Source organism: Lactuca sativa, chromosome 5 (genome assembly GCF_002870075.4).
Source record: "Lactuca sativa cultivar Salinas chromosome 5, Lsat_Salinas_v11, whole genome shotgun sequence".
Classification (NCBI taxonomy): Eukaryota; Viridiplantae; Streptophyta; class Magnoliopsida; order Asterales; family Asteraceae; genus Lactuca; species Lactuca sativa.
The window spans coordinates 183,134,916-183,152,757 of NC_056627.2; the positions used below are offsets into that span (position 1 = coordinate 183,134,916).

Consider the following 17,842-nt stretch of genomic DNA (forward strand, 5'->3'; position numbering starts at 1 on the left):
ACGCTCAAAACCCAACACCACCATGAGGTGGTGGCGGTGGGTTTTCAAGCCAAACACACGTACCCACGCATTCAGCTCGTGGCAGCAACATATACACGAAATGAATCGAGGACAAAGCTCCAAACAACCGACTAAGAGGCTGCTATCGCCGGAGTAATCTGAAACGTCGGTTCAATGACCATCGGCGACCACAACCGCTATACACGGCGTCAAACCAACAAAAGAAAGAGAAGGAAAGAGGAAGGATTGGTTGAGGGTAACCTACCTTGCAGTTCCGGCAACTCACGACCCTCACATGACGATGATGCAGCCCTCCTTCGGTCATCAACGACCTACTGATTGCCCCCGACGTCTCTGGGAGCAGGTGTCGCGTTAACAGTGGTTCGGCGGCCTTGCAGCAGCGGCGTCGGACCTGCGATGTAAACAGTGGCTGAGAGCTCCAAGGATGGTGTCGGCTGAATCCCTTTAGGTTTAGGGTTTGCTGTTTCATTGAACGAGAGGGAGGGAAGGGTACCAGGTTTCATTCTCGTGTCACTATTCAAACATCCTTTCCATTTTACAAGTTCAGTCCCTCACCACCATATCATTTCCAAACTAAACCCAAAAATTACCAAACAGCCCCTTCCCCTCAGAAATCTTTTCAACTTTAATCCAAAATTTACCATTCAGCCCCCAACTTCCAAAATCTTTACAATTTAAATCCAGAATTTATCCTTTAGCCCTTGCTTCCATAATTCCTTCCATATTAAGTCCCGAAGTTACCAATTAACCCCCTCAGCCTTCAAATCTTTTCAATTTAAGTCCATTAATTACCAAACGCACCCTGACTTCCGAAATCCTCTTCAAATTAAATTCAGAACATACACTTTTAACCCCCGACTTTTAAAATTGTAACAATTAACCCTTGAGACAAACGCCTTGCTATATAATTATTGATTTAAGGGCAACTATACACTCATCAATTTATTTATTTATTTAATAAACGGGGTGTTACACTGGCAATGATCCTGATGAAATAAACAAACTACAAGCAATATTGAGTAAGGAATTTGAGCTAAAGGATCTTGGAAACTTGAGATATTTTTTGGGTATCGAGGTGGCAAGGTCTAAACAGGGAATTACAATGTGCCAACGGAAGTATGTACTGGATCTCGTTGCGAGACATGTATGTTGGACTGTCAACTGATTGACACACCTGTTGACGTTAACCACGGGTTGACTCTCTTGTCGGTTCAAGTACCAACGAACAAAGAACGATATCAGAAACTGGTCGAAATACTAATATATTTATCGCATACACGCCTTGATATTGCATATGCGGTAAGTGTAGTTAGCCGTTTTATGCATGCACCCAATGAAAGCCACATGAAATTCGTATATATAATCCTTCGCTATTTGAAGTCTTCACCAGGAAAGGGGTTTTATTTTGCGAAGAATGTAAATCTAGAAGTCATGGGCTATGGTGATGCCGACTGGGCTGGAGATAAGTCTGATGGTAAGTCCACTTTAGGGTATTTTACTTTTGTGGGAGGAAACTTAATAACTTGGAGAAGTAAGAAACAAAAACTAGTATCTCGATCAAGTGCAAAAGCAGAGTTTCGGGGCATGGTTCATGGAGTGTGTGAGTTATTATGGGTAAAACGGGTGCTAAGGGATCTTAGCATTGGTGTGAAGGAAGCTATGAATCTTTATTGTGATAATCAAGCGGCTGTGAAAATTGCAAACAATCCAGTTCAACATGATCGAACAAAACATGTTAAATTAGATCGTCATTTTATTAAAGACCACCTCGATAAGAAAACAATAAATTAGCCATTTGTTAACTCGAAGAAGCAGCTAGCTGACATGCTAACTAAGGCGATGAATGCAAGACTATTTAGTAACTCTCTGGACAAGCTGTAAATGATCGACATTCATTCCCCAGCTTGAGGGGGAATGTTGGCGAGAGTGAATATTTCATAAGATCAAACTATCTTTGGCTAGTATTGAGAAGATCATATAAACATGGAAGTTATTGGGTGTTGTTACTGTCATATCTCTTGTATAGTTCTTTTTTTGTGTTCAAATCCCTATATATGTAATCCCTCTGTAAAGAAAAATATATAGAAAAACCTTTCATACGAATTTCTTGTTTTTAGAAGAGACGATGAAGTCTTTAGAGGAGAAGGAGCTCTAAAGAAGAAAGGTGTAAAGGAGGCCCACTCATCTAGGGTTAATATGATTTTATAAATTTTGAAAAAATTAAAAATAATTATAATATCTATGTATAGATGACATGGCCTACACGCCGCCACACCATCATGCCAACAAAGCGTCGTTAACATGATAACCGGCCAAATTTTGGTTTGTTCCTCTAATTAACTTGTGAAATACGTACAATTTTAAAAATCTACTCCGTGCAGGCACAAACGCATGAAAATTCTAAAAAAAAAAAAAAAAATAAAAAAAAAATAAAAAAAACCAAAAAAAACCAAAAAAAACCAAAAAAAACACACACACACAAAGTTCGTTGTGTGTCTTTTTCTCCTATGTACATTGTAGGCACATGCATGTAAAGAAAAGATTGTTTGAAAGGAACAGGTACTATTTTACTAGCCTAGCTATATAATCAAATTCACCTGATCGTAATTGTAATTTTTTATGTGTATGTATTACATTAATTGATTTATTTGAGTTATTTCTGTTAGTATTAATTGTTGTTTTTGCTATTTTCTCCTGAAGCAAGCAACAACGAACAAATCTGTGGCTTACTCCATCCCCAAAAATAATGGATAAAACATATATTGTTAATTATGTATGTTCAACTTTTCAAGTTTTCTAGCAGGTGGTTTTAAAACTAGGTTTATTTTTAACAATTTGACTAGATAAAGTGTTATGTTATATTCAATTAAGATTGGGACCTAGGGACCTAGTCCTTACGACAAAGGAAAGGTTTTTAAAGGACAGATGGATATGATCTCTTTGATAGCACTCTAAAGTTGCATTTGAACAACGGTTGGTGATGCAATAGAATGAGTTGTTGACTCTGCCAAAATCATCCTTAGACATCAACCTATATATATGTTCAGATATCATAGCAAGGTTCATGCTGTAGCAACAGCTTTCATAATCTTCAACGAAAGACAGACACAAAGATATGGGTGGAATTTTCTTGTCATTGTTAGCAATAACTTCACTGCTTCCTTTGTATACAATTGGTGGAACTACCAGGAGCTATGAGTTTAACGTATGTCTCATTACATATGATGCTTATCATTTTAATTTGTAGTCCAACAAGTTGATCTATTTTTTCATGCAGATCGAGCTGCAAAACGTGACACGACTGTGCCACACAAAAAGCATGGTTACGGTCAATGGAAAATTTCCAGGTCCACGTATTGTCGCTCGAGAGGGTGATCGGCTTCTTATAAAAGTTACTAACCATGTCTCCAGTAACATTACAATCCATTGGTATAATTAAGAGCTGTACATTTTGTATTTTCTAACGCTCTATAACGTATTATTATTACTTTAAATACAATCTCATCGTACTATATATGATTCTGATGCATGCATGCTATATACACAGGCATGGTATTAGACAACTTCGGAGTGGATGGGCCGATGGGCCAGCATACATAACTCAATGCCCCATACAAACTGGCCAGAGTTATGTGTACAACTACACTGTTATTGGACAAAGAGGAACATTGTTTTGGCATGCACATATATCATGGTTACGAGCAAGTGTTTATGGTCCTCTCATCATTCTGCCAAAGCTTAATGTCCCCTACCCTTTTACCAAGCCCTATAAAGAAGTTCCCATCATCTTTGGTAAAACTACGTACATATATACTTTGTTGAATCTTTTAATCTCTAAGCTTGTAGCTATGTTGTACTTAATTACATCAGTTTTGCATGCATGAGAGTAATTACAATTTTGTATGTCTACAGGAGAGTGGTTCAATACTGATCCAGAGGCTATAATTTCGCAAGCAACACAAACCGGTGGGGGTCCAAATGTTTCCGATGCCTATACCTTCAATGGGCTTCCCGGACCTTTGTACAATTGCTCTGCTAAAGGTACCGTATTTCTAGCCTTTGTTACATACGTACGTACGTACACCCCTGGAATACATATTTATATATATAGAATACGTGTATACATATGTATTGAAAGAAACCATGACTGAATGAGAATGCTCATGAAATCTGCAGACACATTCAAGCTGAAGGTAAAAACCGGGAAGACGTACCTCCTTCGACTGATCAACGCAGCACTCAATGATGAACTCTTTTTTAGCATAGCAAACCACACCCTCACCGTTGTTGAGGCTGATGCCATTTATGTAAAACCTTTCAAAACTGAAACGCTTATACTAGCTCCTGGTCAAACCACCAACGTCCTCCTTAAAACCAAATCCAAATTTCCCGGTGCCAACTTTCTCATGTCTGCTAGACCATATGTAACGGGTCAAGGAACCTTTGACAATTCCACAGTTGCTGGTATTCTCGAATATGAGTCACCTGTTCCGATGAAAAATCTTCCACTCTTTACACCAACATTACCATCTTTAAATGACACTTCATTCGTGTCAAAGTTTTCAAATAGACTTCGAAGCTTGGCAAACTCTAAATTTCCTGCTAATGTCCCACAGAAGATCGACAAACATTTATTTTTCACAGTAGGACTTGGGACGGCCCCTTGTGCGCAAAATAGAACTTGCCAAGGACCGAACGGGGCTAGATTCGCTGCATCCATAAATAATGTGTCATTCGTACAACCAAGTGTTGCCCTTCTCCAGTCCCACTTCTTTAATAAATCGAAGGGTGTTTATAGTCCTTATTTCCCTATCAACCCAGTGCATTGGTTTAATTATACCGGAACTCCTCCAAATAACACCTTTGTGAGCAATGGTACAAAGCTCATGGTTCTTCCTTTCAATACTAGTGTGGAGTTGGTCATGCAAGATACCAGCATTCTTGGTGCCGAAAGCCACCCTCTTCATCTCCATGGCTTCAATTTCTTTGTTGTTGGTCAAGGGTTTGGAAACTACGATCCTAAGAAGGACCCTAAGAACTTCAATCTTGTGGACCCTATCGAAAGAAACACGGTTGGTGTGCCTTCTGGTGGGTGGGTTGCTATACGATTTCTAGCGGACAACCCAGGTTTGTTACTCATGCATGTAATTTCAGTTTGGTTTCTTGTGGTGCATATATGATTTATTTTAGTTTGTCATTGATATATTCTTCTTCTTATATATTGTCCAGGGGTGTGGTTCATGCATTGTCATTTGGAAGTTCATACCGGTTGGGGTTTGAAGATGGCATGGCTCGTCTTGGATGGAGAACTACCTAACCAAAAGCTCTTACCTCCACCGGCTGATCTTCCAAAATGTTAAAGCTTCCGTTGCTCGGAACATTTCAATCAATTTTTTTCAACAATTCAAGTTTGAGGGATGTGAATATATTGTTTTTCTACAACTTAACATCGGAATGTGTTATAGTGAGTGATTGACTAAATTCATGTGAGGAGGTACATCATTGAATAAAATCTAACAATTTCTTGCGTATGAATTGATTGTTTTTTCATCTTGGGTTGATAAGAATATAAAAGTAGAGTTACAAATGTTATTCTAAGCATTTTGGACACTAGAAAATCTATGCAAAACATTTCGTTCACTACTACTACATCCATAATGATCATATGACTTGGCTAGAATGAAGTACATGACATCACAACCGTGCCAAATGCAAAGTCGACGAATGGGAGCCCATTATAAAACCCGGTTTACCACCGCATTTGTTAAAACCTACATGACACATTGCTTCTAGTAGAACCGTTTTCGATAAGGTGTAATTAAGTGACAACAATAACTATCGACGTCTGGTAAAAATTAAATTACACGGTTCCACCTAGAAATGTTAACCAATACCAACTTATATAACTTTTTGTACTTTCAAAGATTCCGATAACTAATTAACTAAGGTGATGCTAAGTTAGCAACATACAACCCGTCATATATGTAAAAGAGGCACATGCACAAAAAATACTATAATTTGTTAACAACAAGAAGAAACAAATATAATTAACTATTACAAAATATATATCATGCATAGCCATAAAAGGAGAGTATTGTTTCAATAGTATGACACTTATGTTTTCCATATTATATTATCCTTAAATATGCTATTTGACATTGTGGTATTAGAGACGGATAATTCCCTCTGAAATACGCCTCGAATGACCAACGCCATGAGGAAAAAGAGTCGTTGGTAACCTATGTCCGTGCTTAGTGGTGAAGAAATTAGCAAAGGACCTTTTTTTTTTGGCCTCAGTAGTCACTTTTAGCGGCAAATTATCATTTCGCAAATTGTTCATCATATATTTGCTCTTTCTTGAATCTCTGTCGCTAATGTAATATTGATGAAGGTCTAAAAATCCATCATTTATATGCATTATGACCAATTCTTTTGTTTCTAATTGGTGCCCTTATTATAGTTAGCCACACTATATTAGGTCTTAAATTTATCATTATTCTATAACCAAAATTCACAAATGAAAATCGAATTTTATTTTCCAAAACCTACTCAAATATTAATATTCGGTTTCAAAACTTTAGTATTTAACTTTCAAAACCAAAATACTAATATCCATGTACTAAAATAAAGATTCATATTTTATTTCAAAGTATCGAACCCATATCATAAAAGCCAAAATGTGAAAGTCTAATATGTTGGAAAACCTTTGCTTTATGCAACAATAATTACTTAAATAAATTTAAAATAACCATACTATTGACTCGGATTGCCTATACACAACGTTCTTCAGGCGTTGGAATGTTATGACATTTGTCACCCCAAATGGTGGACTGTAGCTAACAGTCAGGGCGCGGGTTGTCAAGCCCGTATGGATCTATACACAAAAACCATGCTCCCCCTCCAAGGGATTCTGGTATATAATACATGACTTGAAATGTGTACTCGAACGTACGTGAAGTTAATGTCTCACAAAACTTAGTATAAAAACAGATTTACGTGTTAAAATGTTCGTTTGTTCTTGTATATGAAAGTGACTTCTTGAAAATCGTGTTTCTAGTATGTAAAAGTTAGTAATGTTCTCGTAAAACTATACCTATTATAGCTTTCTAAAAGTGTGTCTTGTTTGTTTAGAAATCCCTAGAAAATGAACCACTTGTTATGAAAGTATAGATTTTTTTAGTGTCTAAGTTGGACACATATACATGTAATCTAAGCAGAATGTTTAATTTATACATATATGACAACATTTAACATTTCAAAAGATATAATGTTATCGTGATATATTTTACATACGAAAGTTCCCTATAAAGTTTATAAATCATATAAAGTTTATAAATCACATATGATTCTGTTGAATAAAAGTGTATAATAAAACTTTATATAACACACGATAATAATCGTGTGTTTTACTTGTATTCCCCCCCCCCCCCCCCCCCCCCTTGAAAGCATATAAAAGCATTTATATAATATTTAAAAAGGGTTAATTAAGGGGTATGAACTCACTTGAAAGATCGAAGAAAGGTGAGATGAAAACCGGGCAGAATTTCTTCTCGGGAAAACGGACTTTCTCGGGATTCTCGGGAATCTCGGGAGTACAAACGACCTTCGGGACTTGAGCAAAGTGACCGGGGCTTCGGGTTAGCACGGGCACGGAAAACGAGGCAACAACGCAAGAGAAATGAGAGAGAATGGCCCTTTTCTTCGGAACCCTCGCATCCCTTTTATAGGGGGTGGGAACCGCCTCGGTATGCTGGGCGTACGCCTGCGTCACGCATGACCGGATCCTCGACTGCCTCGGAGTTTGGATGGGATGGGTGTAGCTTCATATAGGGCGAGACGTGGACGATCCGAGGCCTAGGCCTTGAGTACGCTGGGCGTAACTCGGCCCTATCTGATGACTCGCCTTCGGATAATACCAAGGTTAAATAATAAAATTTATATTTTATTTATTTAATAAACTTCTAAAATTCATATCTTCTTCATACGAACTCCGTTTTCGATGTTCTTAATATCCACACGTAGGTGAGACTATGCTCTACAACTTTCGTTTAGATTCGTCGGCAAATTTTGAAATTATTTTTATTATTTATTTTTAAAAGGTCGCGTTGAGGAAATTTCGTTAGAAATTCATAACTTCTTTATCTGACGTCTGTTTTTGCTAAACTTTTTACCGCTGAAATACCATTGTCGAGACCTTCGATTCTCGTTTAGGTCATTCCGGTCAAAAGTCGCTCGATCTCCGATTCGAGTTTTTAGCTGTCTGTCGCTAAGCCGAACTTGGAAAAATCATAACTTCAATATACGAAGTCGGATTTGAGCGTTCTTTTTACGTACGATCACGGTTTAATGACATCAAACATAGTAGGTAATTAAATAGAAACTTTTTGGACATTTTATTTTCGAAGTTAATTTCATTATCACAAAAGTGGTTACAATACTTGACTTTTTAGGTCATTACATAGAGCTGAAATATCGGGTTGTCACATCATCCCCCCGTTAGAGGGAATTTCGTCCCGAAATTTAAAGTAGTAAAGATACTAGTGAATCAGAGAAAAAGACGAGGGTACTTTTGCTTCATCTGATCTTCGCGTTCCCATGTGAATTCAGGTCCCCGCTTGGCGTTCCAGCGAACCTTCACGATGGGTATGCGACTTTGTTTCGTTTGTTTGACCTCTTGGTCCATGATTTCTACTGGTTCTTCCACAAAGTTGAGGCTCTCGTTGATCTCGATCTCGTCGAGTGGAATAACAAGAGTCTCATCGGATAGACACTTTTTCAAGTTCGAGACATGGAAGGTTGGATGTATGTTACTAAGTTCACGCGGTATGCAACAAAATATTTCATTAATTAAAAATAAAAACCATTACATTACTTAAAAAAATTTAGAAAATTAGAAAATAAAAAACTAGAAAGCTTAAACGTACAACAAAAAAAACACACACACATCAAATAATTAAAAACTTGGAAAACAACTACAAATTAACCACGATTAGCGTAACGTTTTTTCACGTCTTCTTCATTTGCAAAACGACTTGAAGCGCATCCGCGGTCAAATTCAACGTGTCCATCGATAGCACTCTCAGGTCGCTGTCCCTTTGTTTCCGACTCTCTCTATCCGAAGCAAGTTGCAAAAATTTATCTATTCTATTTTGTATGCCTTGCACATTCTCACCCATTTCTTTCAAGTCATCAGATTCCAATGTTTTGCCCTTGCCTTTGTTTTTTTTTTTTTTTGTCCCTTCCCATTGGTCGTGGGTGGTGACACTTGAACGGGTTCATCTTCGTTGAGGTCGAAACCAACACGGGCATCCGATGAAGTGTGTTCGGATTCAAAAGTTCTTAACCGTTTTGATCCGCTATCGATGTGCTTGTCGCTTATTTTCAGTTTTTTCCATTTTTTGTTGCTTTGAGTAGATTCCAAACTTCAAAAAACTTGAAAGTTCTTTTGCTCTTTTTGATAAATGTTAAAAGCTTTCTCCAAAACCACTTCGTCACTTTCGCCGCTTTTTCATTGTCGTTTCATGTTGTTATATAAATCGTTAAACAACATCACGTGTTTGTTCATCTTTCCCCATTTTAAGTACACCTGATGTTTAGTACGATATGGTTCCAGGTCCATTCCTTGGGGAATTGAGCTCTAACTCGCATCCAAAAACGATCATGTTTTTGGTTCCCTCCCGTCTTCGTGTCCTCTGAAACGTCAATCACTGATTGTGCTAATACTAAATCTTCTTGTGGGGACCATGCTTGAGCTTCCGCCTTCTCTTTTCTTTTATTTCCTGGTTGATAGGGTTGAGTTTGTGGAACAAATTCTAGTCAGAATCAAAAATGGGTGTTTGTGGTTGTGATTGTGTTTGTGGAACAAACTCTGGTTGGGAACCAAAATCAAAATGATCAAAATCTTGGTCAAATTGTGGATGTGTTTGTAGAAATGGTTGCATAAGACGTGATTGTTGGATATGTTGTGGTAAATAGGAAAGCATATCCTCGTAGTGGTAGAAAATAGGTGAATAAACCGGTTGATCGGGTGAAGGTCTTGGAGTTGTGTGTTTTCTAGTGGGTATTTTTTCGTTGGTTGAATTTTTGGAGGATGACATTTTTTGTAGGTTTGAAAAGAAAGAAGATGGTAAAAAAAACATAAAATGTTGATAAGTTTTTTTGGTTAAGTTGATAAAGTATTTATAGTATTGGTATAAAAAAAATTAGTTTTTGAAAAATGACCGTATAAAAACGGTAAACCACAAGCACTAGTAGAAATGAAGCAAGAAAGCGCTCCCCTGAAAGGCTGTAGTGCGGCCTAAACCGCACCCAGGGGCGGTGTGCCTGTTGATGTGGCGGATGGAGTGTGGCCTAGACTGCACCCACTCCGTCTGGTCTAAGTTGTATTTTAGTGACAACAATGCTTCCAATGTCTAGTTAGAAGTAAATTACATGGTTCCACTTAGAAAACCTAACAAATACCAAATTATATAACCCGTTTGTATTTTCAAGGGTTCCGGTAACTAATTAAATGAAGTGATGCTAAATTAGCAACATAACCAATCGTATATGTAAAACAAGCACATGCGTAACAAATACTATGATTTGTTAACGACATCCTTCATTATCAACAATTCTTTTGTTTCTAATTGTTGTCCCTATTATAATTAGCGACAGTATACTAGGTGTAAAAATTTTCATTAATCTATAACAAAAATTCACAAATAAAATCCACTTTTTATATTTCAAAACCAAATCAAATATTAATAGTTAGTTTCAAAACATTAGTATTCAACTTTCAAAACCAAAACACTAATATTGAACTACTAAAATAAAGATTCATATTCGATTTCAAAGTATTCAAGTCATATCAGAAAAGCAAAAAATATGAAAGTCTAATTAGATCGGTATGTTAGTTCATTGAGTAAACATTAGGATTTCATTAGATATCCTAACGATTTCTTGTTTTTTACCCTCAATTTCTTCATGTTTAGCCATTAGTTCATCCTTTATTTCTTCATGTTTTGCCTTAAGTACTTCGTTCATCTCTTCAGGAATACGATCAACGATAACCTACAATTATGAAAAAAAGAAACTATAAACAATTACTATTGGTAATCTCTAGTAGACAAAACTAACAACATGTTTCAACTTGACATAAAAAACGGTTCAGACCGATTCAGAAGGAATGTTAAATTTGCAGTAACAATCTTTCAGTTCAGACTAATTTAAAACCTATAAATTACATTTTGAATACCAACTATGGACTAATTTAAAACCTATATATTACATTTTGAATACCAACTATGGAATAGGAATTCACCATAAATATTTAAGATAGAGAATAAGTAGAAATTTTTTTGTTGGAGTTAAACAAAAACTCAAGTGTAACTATCCCTTCCTTTTAGGTTTTTGTTGAGCTCTACTCCAAACTGATCATAAACCAAATGAACTATTTTCACATATCCAGGAAAGGGCCTTAACTATATTTTAAGTAGGTCCGTCTCAAATGAACTTCTACCTATATATATACTAGGAAACTTATTGGGGCCGTGATAATCACGGCCCTAGAGAATTGATCAGTAAGCTAAATTTTAGTGATTCTAGGGAAAACACGATTTATACCAATAACATAACTTTTGATTTAAATTTTTTTCTTATGCCGCCATGAAGTTCTCTGCCTGCATGAAGATGCCATGAAGAAAGGAACAACATTTTTCAAATAGTATCTCCATTGATTTCCATTAAAAAAAACAGAAGAAGGAAAAGCTCAAGAACCGGCTCATCGGCTCATTTGGTCATCTTCTTGCCTGATCTCATACTACTACTCATAATGATGAGATTTGGTGTAATTCCTATTAAAATTGATTTCATATAGAACACATTTTGATACAAGTTTTTTTGTCAATCTCCACCATTTGCATTTGCCATCCAAGTTGTGGAATATCCCCAAATTCAAAGGATTAATTTTATAATAATCGGATCTAAAAAGCTTACTACAAGACATGAAATAATAGAAATTTATGCCTATTACATGGTATTTTGATAATTTTTATTACTTTATTATAAACGGAAAAGTATGGTTAGTTGGTAGCTTTTGATTTTTTTACAATTGCATGGTACTTGTATATTCTTATAATATATATGATTTTTTTTGTAGATTATCATGAAGATAAATATGTATTTTTTTTATGTCATCTTTGTTTGTAACACGTTACGACAATCTTTAAAAAAAATGATAAACCTCATGTAACCTTTGGTCCATTATCTAGTTTCATTTAAATGCTTACATTATGATAAAAAAATTCACAAAGATAATACACCATAATGTTGAATGAAACAAACAGGAGACTGCAAACCTGATCATATTTGAGGTCAAACTTCAAAAACTCTTCACTACAACTTCCCACTATATATGTCAAGTGCTTTAGGCTTAGGTTCATGACTTGAATTGTTAAAAGCAAAATCCTACATGAATGAAAGATAAATTAATAAATAAAGAATGAAATCAAATACCTATTTAACATATATATGGATAAAACTCACTTCGGTTATTCGTTTGACAAAGGTGCAGTAGGATTATTGGAATTGTTAACATGATTCATATCCACATCCCTTATTGAGGGTTATATGGTTTTGTTGGCAAGGTGAAAATACAGACAATGAATGTAAACATAACTATTGGATTGAAACTGTCATCAAAATTATTGAATTTCTGGATTTTATTAGGAATATCCATGATCTTTGATCTAGGATTCAATCATGTAGGTTGTGTTATGTTCTATCTTAAAGGTTATAGTTTTCATAACCAAAGTACTCTATGTATATTCTATGACTCTACTTATCTTACAGGTAATACAAAATATGATGATAATTTGTAATGGTAGTTATTTTACTATGGACAAAATAAATAATAATATTATCCTTTTATCATTTTTTATTTAACAGCTTAACTACTTTTAAGTTATAGCCAATAATTCTAAATTTTTGAAAATTTAGGATTAAAAAAAATCATATTTAGATTAGCAATAACCATTTGTTACAAGAAAACCGAGTATTGAGATAAATGTAAACACACCTAACTATCCCTAGGCCTACCTTTAAAGGAATTTCAGTTATCTTGCATTCTTAAGTAGTGCTAATCACACATCCAAACAAAGTGTCAAATAAATACCTTTTCGATAATGTCAACAAATACTAATAACCGTATATCGTAATTAAAAAAAAATCTTCAAGTTTTAGTAAGATATGAAGGGTTTTTTTATTGTGAAAATAAAGCAAAAAGGAGGCCGAAAGAAACTTACACTCGCCATCACAATTAGTGCATATGACAGTCTTCGTTTTAGCCTTTGATTCCTTTCGTATTTTTGAACATGAAATTTGATATATATTTCTTGACAAATATACCACCAAATTTTGAACAAACCAAGCCCAGGAAGCTCTGCAAAATATAAACATATGGGGCTGTAACCGGTTGTTACTTGACTATAGCTGACGGAAGATAAGGGGTTAAATGAGCAAATAGTACATAAACGATGAATAGCTATTTCTAGGAGGTTAAAGTTTGTGCTTTGCCAAACCAGTAATATCACTGTAAAAAAAGTAAATCAGTTGACTAAGAACATTGCTAAACTCAAAAATCAGTTTACCTTTGAATGTATACATCCAAAATGAGATGCAAAGGTTTAACTATTGTGTCGTGTGTGAAGCATCCTCCGACTACAAACACAAGATTATGGATAAGACTTTCAGCAAAACAATCAAGACTTGCAAGAAAAGGAAGAAAGAGGAATGTGAAGAGGCCAAGAAGGGAATTGTTTTAAATGTTTACTTGGTTGTCTAGTTTTGCATCCATCTCTATAATTATGCTTGCATGCATCCTGATAGACATTGCCTTTGAAATCTCCTAATGTGCTAAACTCATGCTTAGGCTCATATATTAAGCATTCTTGCTTCTACACATTCAAAATATACTCTGCCACAAAACAAAAATCAACTTTCAATTACATCATCTGCATTATTTCACCCAAAATATTCACAACAAATTAAACAATTTTAGCAATACAAATATCAAGTGTTGAAATGTTTAATATTTAAAACAAGGGTTACAAAATGAAATTGGCCAACCAACTACATGTAATTTTATCAGAATCGTCATTTCACTTTATTTTCTGCACATATAGTTCCCTAAACAAATAGACATTTGTCCTCTTACTCCTCTTTATAAAAAATTGCAAATTTTTTCATACTTAGTTGACCTTAGATGAATTTGGTGATCTGTTATTATAGCATGTTGTTTTATTTTATCTGTACCCTTTTCACCTGCATAATTAGACATGGTGTGCAAAAGACAATAATACCCTCATGAATGAGTAAACTGTAAAGCTTAAACTTTGATATAAGCCTTCACGTGGTGCTTTAACCGGACATCTAAGGAAAATTATACTTAAAAATATTTGAAATGACAAGAACTTTGGAGAGATATAGGGAAAAATAAATAAGGACAAATATGTAAATATGTGGGAGATGGAAAAACTTACTCTGGATCAAGATGCCTTGTTGTGCTAAGAACATTTGTCGAGATGTAAATAGTTTAACCAAACTATTTTTAGCATCCAACTTCTCGCTAAGACGGATGTTAGGAGACTTCACGTTCTGTGGATTATAGTTCTGCATTTATTTACACCATATACATCAAAAATAAATCAGAAGGGCTAAATGCATGAAATAGATAAATACATTTGTTTATTGGTTTATTATAGCGTCTTATTTTTGTTTCTTTCAGTTACAATATTGTACTTCAATTTATTTCCTTAGTCATTGTACTTTGAGAAATCTACCAATTATAGCATCGTTCTTTCAAAATTTTACTTATTAGGACATTGTACTTTGAAAATTTTACTTAATTGTTGGTTATGGTACTGTACCAGAATTAAGGTAATTAGTTTACATATAATTTTACTTATTAGGACACATTTTTCTTCTTATTTTAGCAAAGTCACAAAGGTTTTGGCTATCCACCATACACAACAGTTCCTCATCCCCTACCATTGCCGAATAAGCTATCTTAGTATCATTTCAGCAGATGAAGAAAAGGTACCCTTCACCAATGACATAGAAGTGTGTTTTCATCATTTTAAAGCTAAAAATAAATACATAAAAATTAAGGGCATTAAGATTTGGCACCGCCAACAACCATATATATACCTGTAATCATGAGTGAGTTCAGAACTGAATGCTCCCAACTGCAATTGCAGTTCAAATAAAACCTTTTCAATGGTAGATTAAAATTAACATAAAACAAAATGAATTAAACTGAGAGGCTCCACCTTCAAGCAACAACTTTAGTATTTCAACATGGCATTCCCTAGTTATTCCCATCTGCAATTAAAAAAAATGTAAAGATCATCTTAAAGAGTTAATCATTTTTTAACCACAAACATAACAATGCAAATGTCAAAATTTATATTGCTTCAGGTTGGGTTCTTTTTTTACTTGAAAGAGCACACATTTACCATTATCTTAAGCCACATAAGAAGTTAATCATCCTCTGCATTGAAATCGTCAGATTCAGACCTAAGAAGTAACAACATTAGATACAACAACAGAGAAGGGGTCAGTCGTTTCTAAATAAGGTACTAAATGTAATGTACAATGGGTTTATTCGGCAATGAAAAATGTTATTTCCTGTTTTCTCTAGCCATCTATACCTTCCGCAAATCCCCAACAAGTATCTCTGTAATACCTTCCTTTTGTAGTTATCCAATAAAAGACCAAACTGTCATTCGCTTTTTTACTCTTTTTTTTTGTTGTCTGACAATAAAAAAGCCCACCATAATACACCTTTTGGCAAAGCTCAATTGTCAAAAAGAAACTTTATGAATATTTAGTCAAGCAACTTAAATGAATCGTGATTATAAGCTTGAAGATCATGATCTGAAATGTATAATCACCCAAAATATTGAAATTTAGAATAAATTTTCTTATTTTTAGAACATCTGAGCATAAATTGATAAAGAAATCGATTTAATTTTGTATTATTGGATGTTTTTTTATTAATCTTTATATCCCAGAAACAAATTACATATTGAGAGATATGTAGCAGCAAAACGATTCCCGTAGGAATATTTTGTGGGTTCTTTAGATAAAAAATAAGAATTAAGTTTTGGTTCAAGCATTTCATCGAGCAGTTGGTGAACATGACCAAACTTGATTTTAAATTTCATTATCAAGTGCCTTGATATAGCTGTAAATCAAATGCAAATAAGGAAGTAAAACTCGTGAAGAAACAAATGAGCAGATGAGCTTCACTTGGTAAAATAAATTTGAAACGAAAAACATATAGTAAAAGAAAAAAAATTGATTTTCCTCGGTTCATATTTATTTTATACCCATAGACCATAATCGCCTCTCTAAAATATCTAACAAAATGATCCTTCCTTCATGTATTTGGTAGGAGTCTGAAAACTAATGAGTTATTTCAATATACTGATTCAAACAAGAAGTTCAGAGACCGAGGTCTTTAATCGTAATTATCTTTTTTAAACCTAAGCAACAACTTCATATCTGATTAAAAATCCAAATTACACCACGAAACCAACAAAGAGTTTATTTTAGCAGACGAATACCGATTAACAAAATCAAATAGAAAGAGAACAAGGAGACAGAGCCTGTCATCGACGTGGTTTCCTCACTCCTAACCAAACCTCCAAATAAACCAATTGAAACAAAAGAGTACCTCAAATCTGAAGAAGGTTAGGCAGCAAATGAAGACTAAGAAAAATCATTGAGTTTAATTATGCTAACAAAGAAAACTGGTTATAGTTTTTCGACCATGATGATGCTTCCAAAGAAATCAGCTAAGGTTTGTCGACCATCGCCTTGCTAGGTTCAACGGAGGAAAAATTAGGGGAATTTTTTTTATAAACTGTTGAAGAACATACCGATAATGAAATCAAGAAACTGCAAAAGGCGTAAGATGCAAGCAGAAGGCGTAACATGATAAGCCGGTGGTTGAAATTAAAGCAACGGTAAGTCTCAAGCTGATGCTTGTACAGATATTCTAGAGCGGGAAAGAGGAAGATAGAAGACACCGATGTTAATATGAAGCTCTAATTTCGTGTTTGTGTAGAATATAGAAAATTAGAGATACACGTGGAGAGATGTCTGCAAGAGTGCCTCAGCCACCGAGCATGACAACGGTAAAGCTAGAAGCAACTTGTGGCAAAGCTAGGAGAAAAACCAACCGTGAAATCTCCTATGGTGGCGACAAAGTTCCAATTGGTTGCGGTCAACAGATAGCCAAGCTGCTGACTACAATATACGTTCAAATTTGCCGCCTACAACATTTTTACTGGAGGATGAAGTAGCTTATGGACGTGGACATAAACACAATTCTCTAACATATAGGTAATGATATATATATATATATATATATATATATATATATATATATATATATATATATATATATATATATATATATATATATATATATATATATATATATATATATATATATATATACTAGCCGTTTACCCGCGCAAAGCGGCGGACGACAAATAGTTTGTTTCGACAATTAATTTCTTTTCGATGGAGAATGATTATTTTCAATTCAATCATTAGTTTGTTTTAGCAAACATGACATATTAAAAATAAAGAAAATTCATGAAATGACCAAATTATAGGGTGTTGAGTATTTATTTGGATGAAAAAAGATCTGGTCAAAACTTTGGAAGAGAAGATTTATAGGAGTTTGTTTAAATTTTAATATTATTTTATTAGTGATTAGTTGTACAATTAGCTTAATGATCTGGACGTCTTTAAAAAATATTATTATTTT

The 17,842-nt window shown here is 34.7% G+C and overlaps 1 protein-coding gene and 1 long non-coding RNA gene across 7 annotated transcripts; one reads left to right on the top strand and one right to left on the bottom strand.

Annotated features, from left to right (window-relative positions):
- Positions 1 to 3,091: 3,091 nt before the first annotated feature.
- Positions 3,092 to 5,552, top strand: LOC111897259 (laccase-17). Its single transcript, XM_052764393.1, has 6 exons — positions 3,092 to 3,226; positions 3,299 to 3,450; positions 3,569 to 3,813; positions 3,934 to 4,062; positions 4,198 to 5,148; positions 5,251 to 5,552. Exons 1-6 carry the CDS (start codon positions 3,137 to 3,139, stop codon positions 5,379 to 5,381), a joined length of 1,698 nt encoding a protein of 565 aa, XP_052620353.1. The 5' UTR covers positions 3,092 to 3,136; the 3' UTR covers positions 5,382 to 5,552.
- A 5,165-nt stretch (positions 5,553 to 10,717) lies between these two features.
- On the bottom strand, positions 10,718 to 17,350 carry LOC111897253 (uncharacterized). 6 transcript variants are annotated; one of them, XR_008224445.1, is made up of 11 exons: positions 16,944 to 17,344; positions 15,711 to 15,813; positions 15,516 to 15,576; positions 15,330 to 15,381; positions 15,208 to 15,245; positions 14,541 to 14,670; positions 13,832 to 13,975; positions 13,650 to 13,719; positions 13,305 to 13,441; positions 12,360 to 12,468; positions 10,718 to 11,073 (listed from the first exon to the last, which is right to left on the bottom strand). It is a non-coding gene; the product is annotated as an uncharacterized LOC111897253 (long non-coding RNA). The 6 variants fall into 6 exon arrangements; XR_008224442.1 differs by having other exon boundaries at positions 15,516 to 15,936; positions 16,944 to 17,350; XR_008224443.1 differs by having other exon boundaries at positions 15,516 to 15,813; positions 16,944 to 17,348.
- Positions 17,351 to 17,842: the final 492 nt, after the last annotated feature.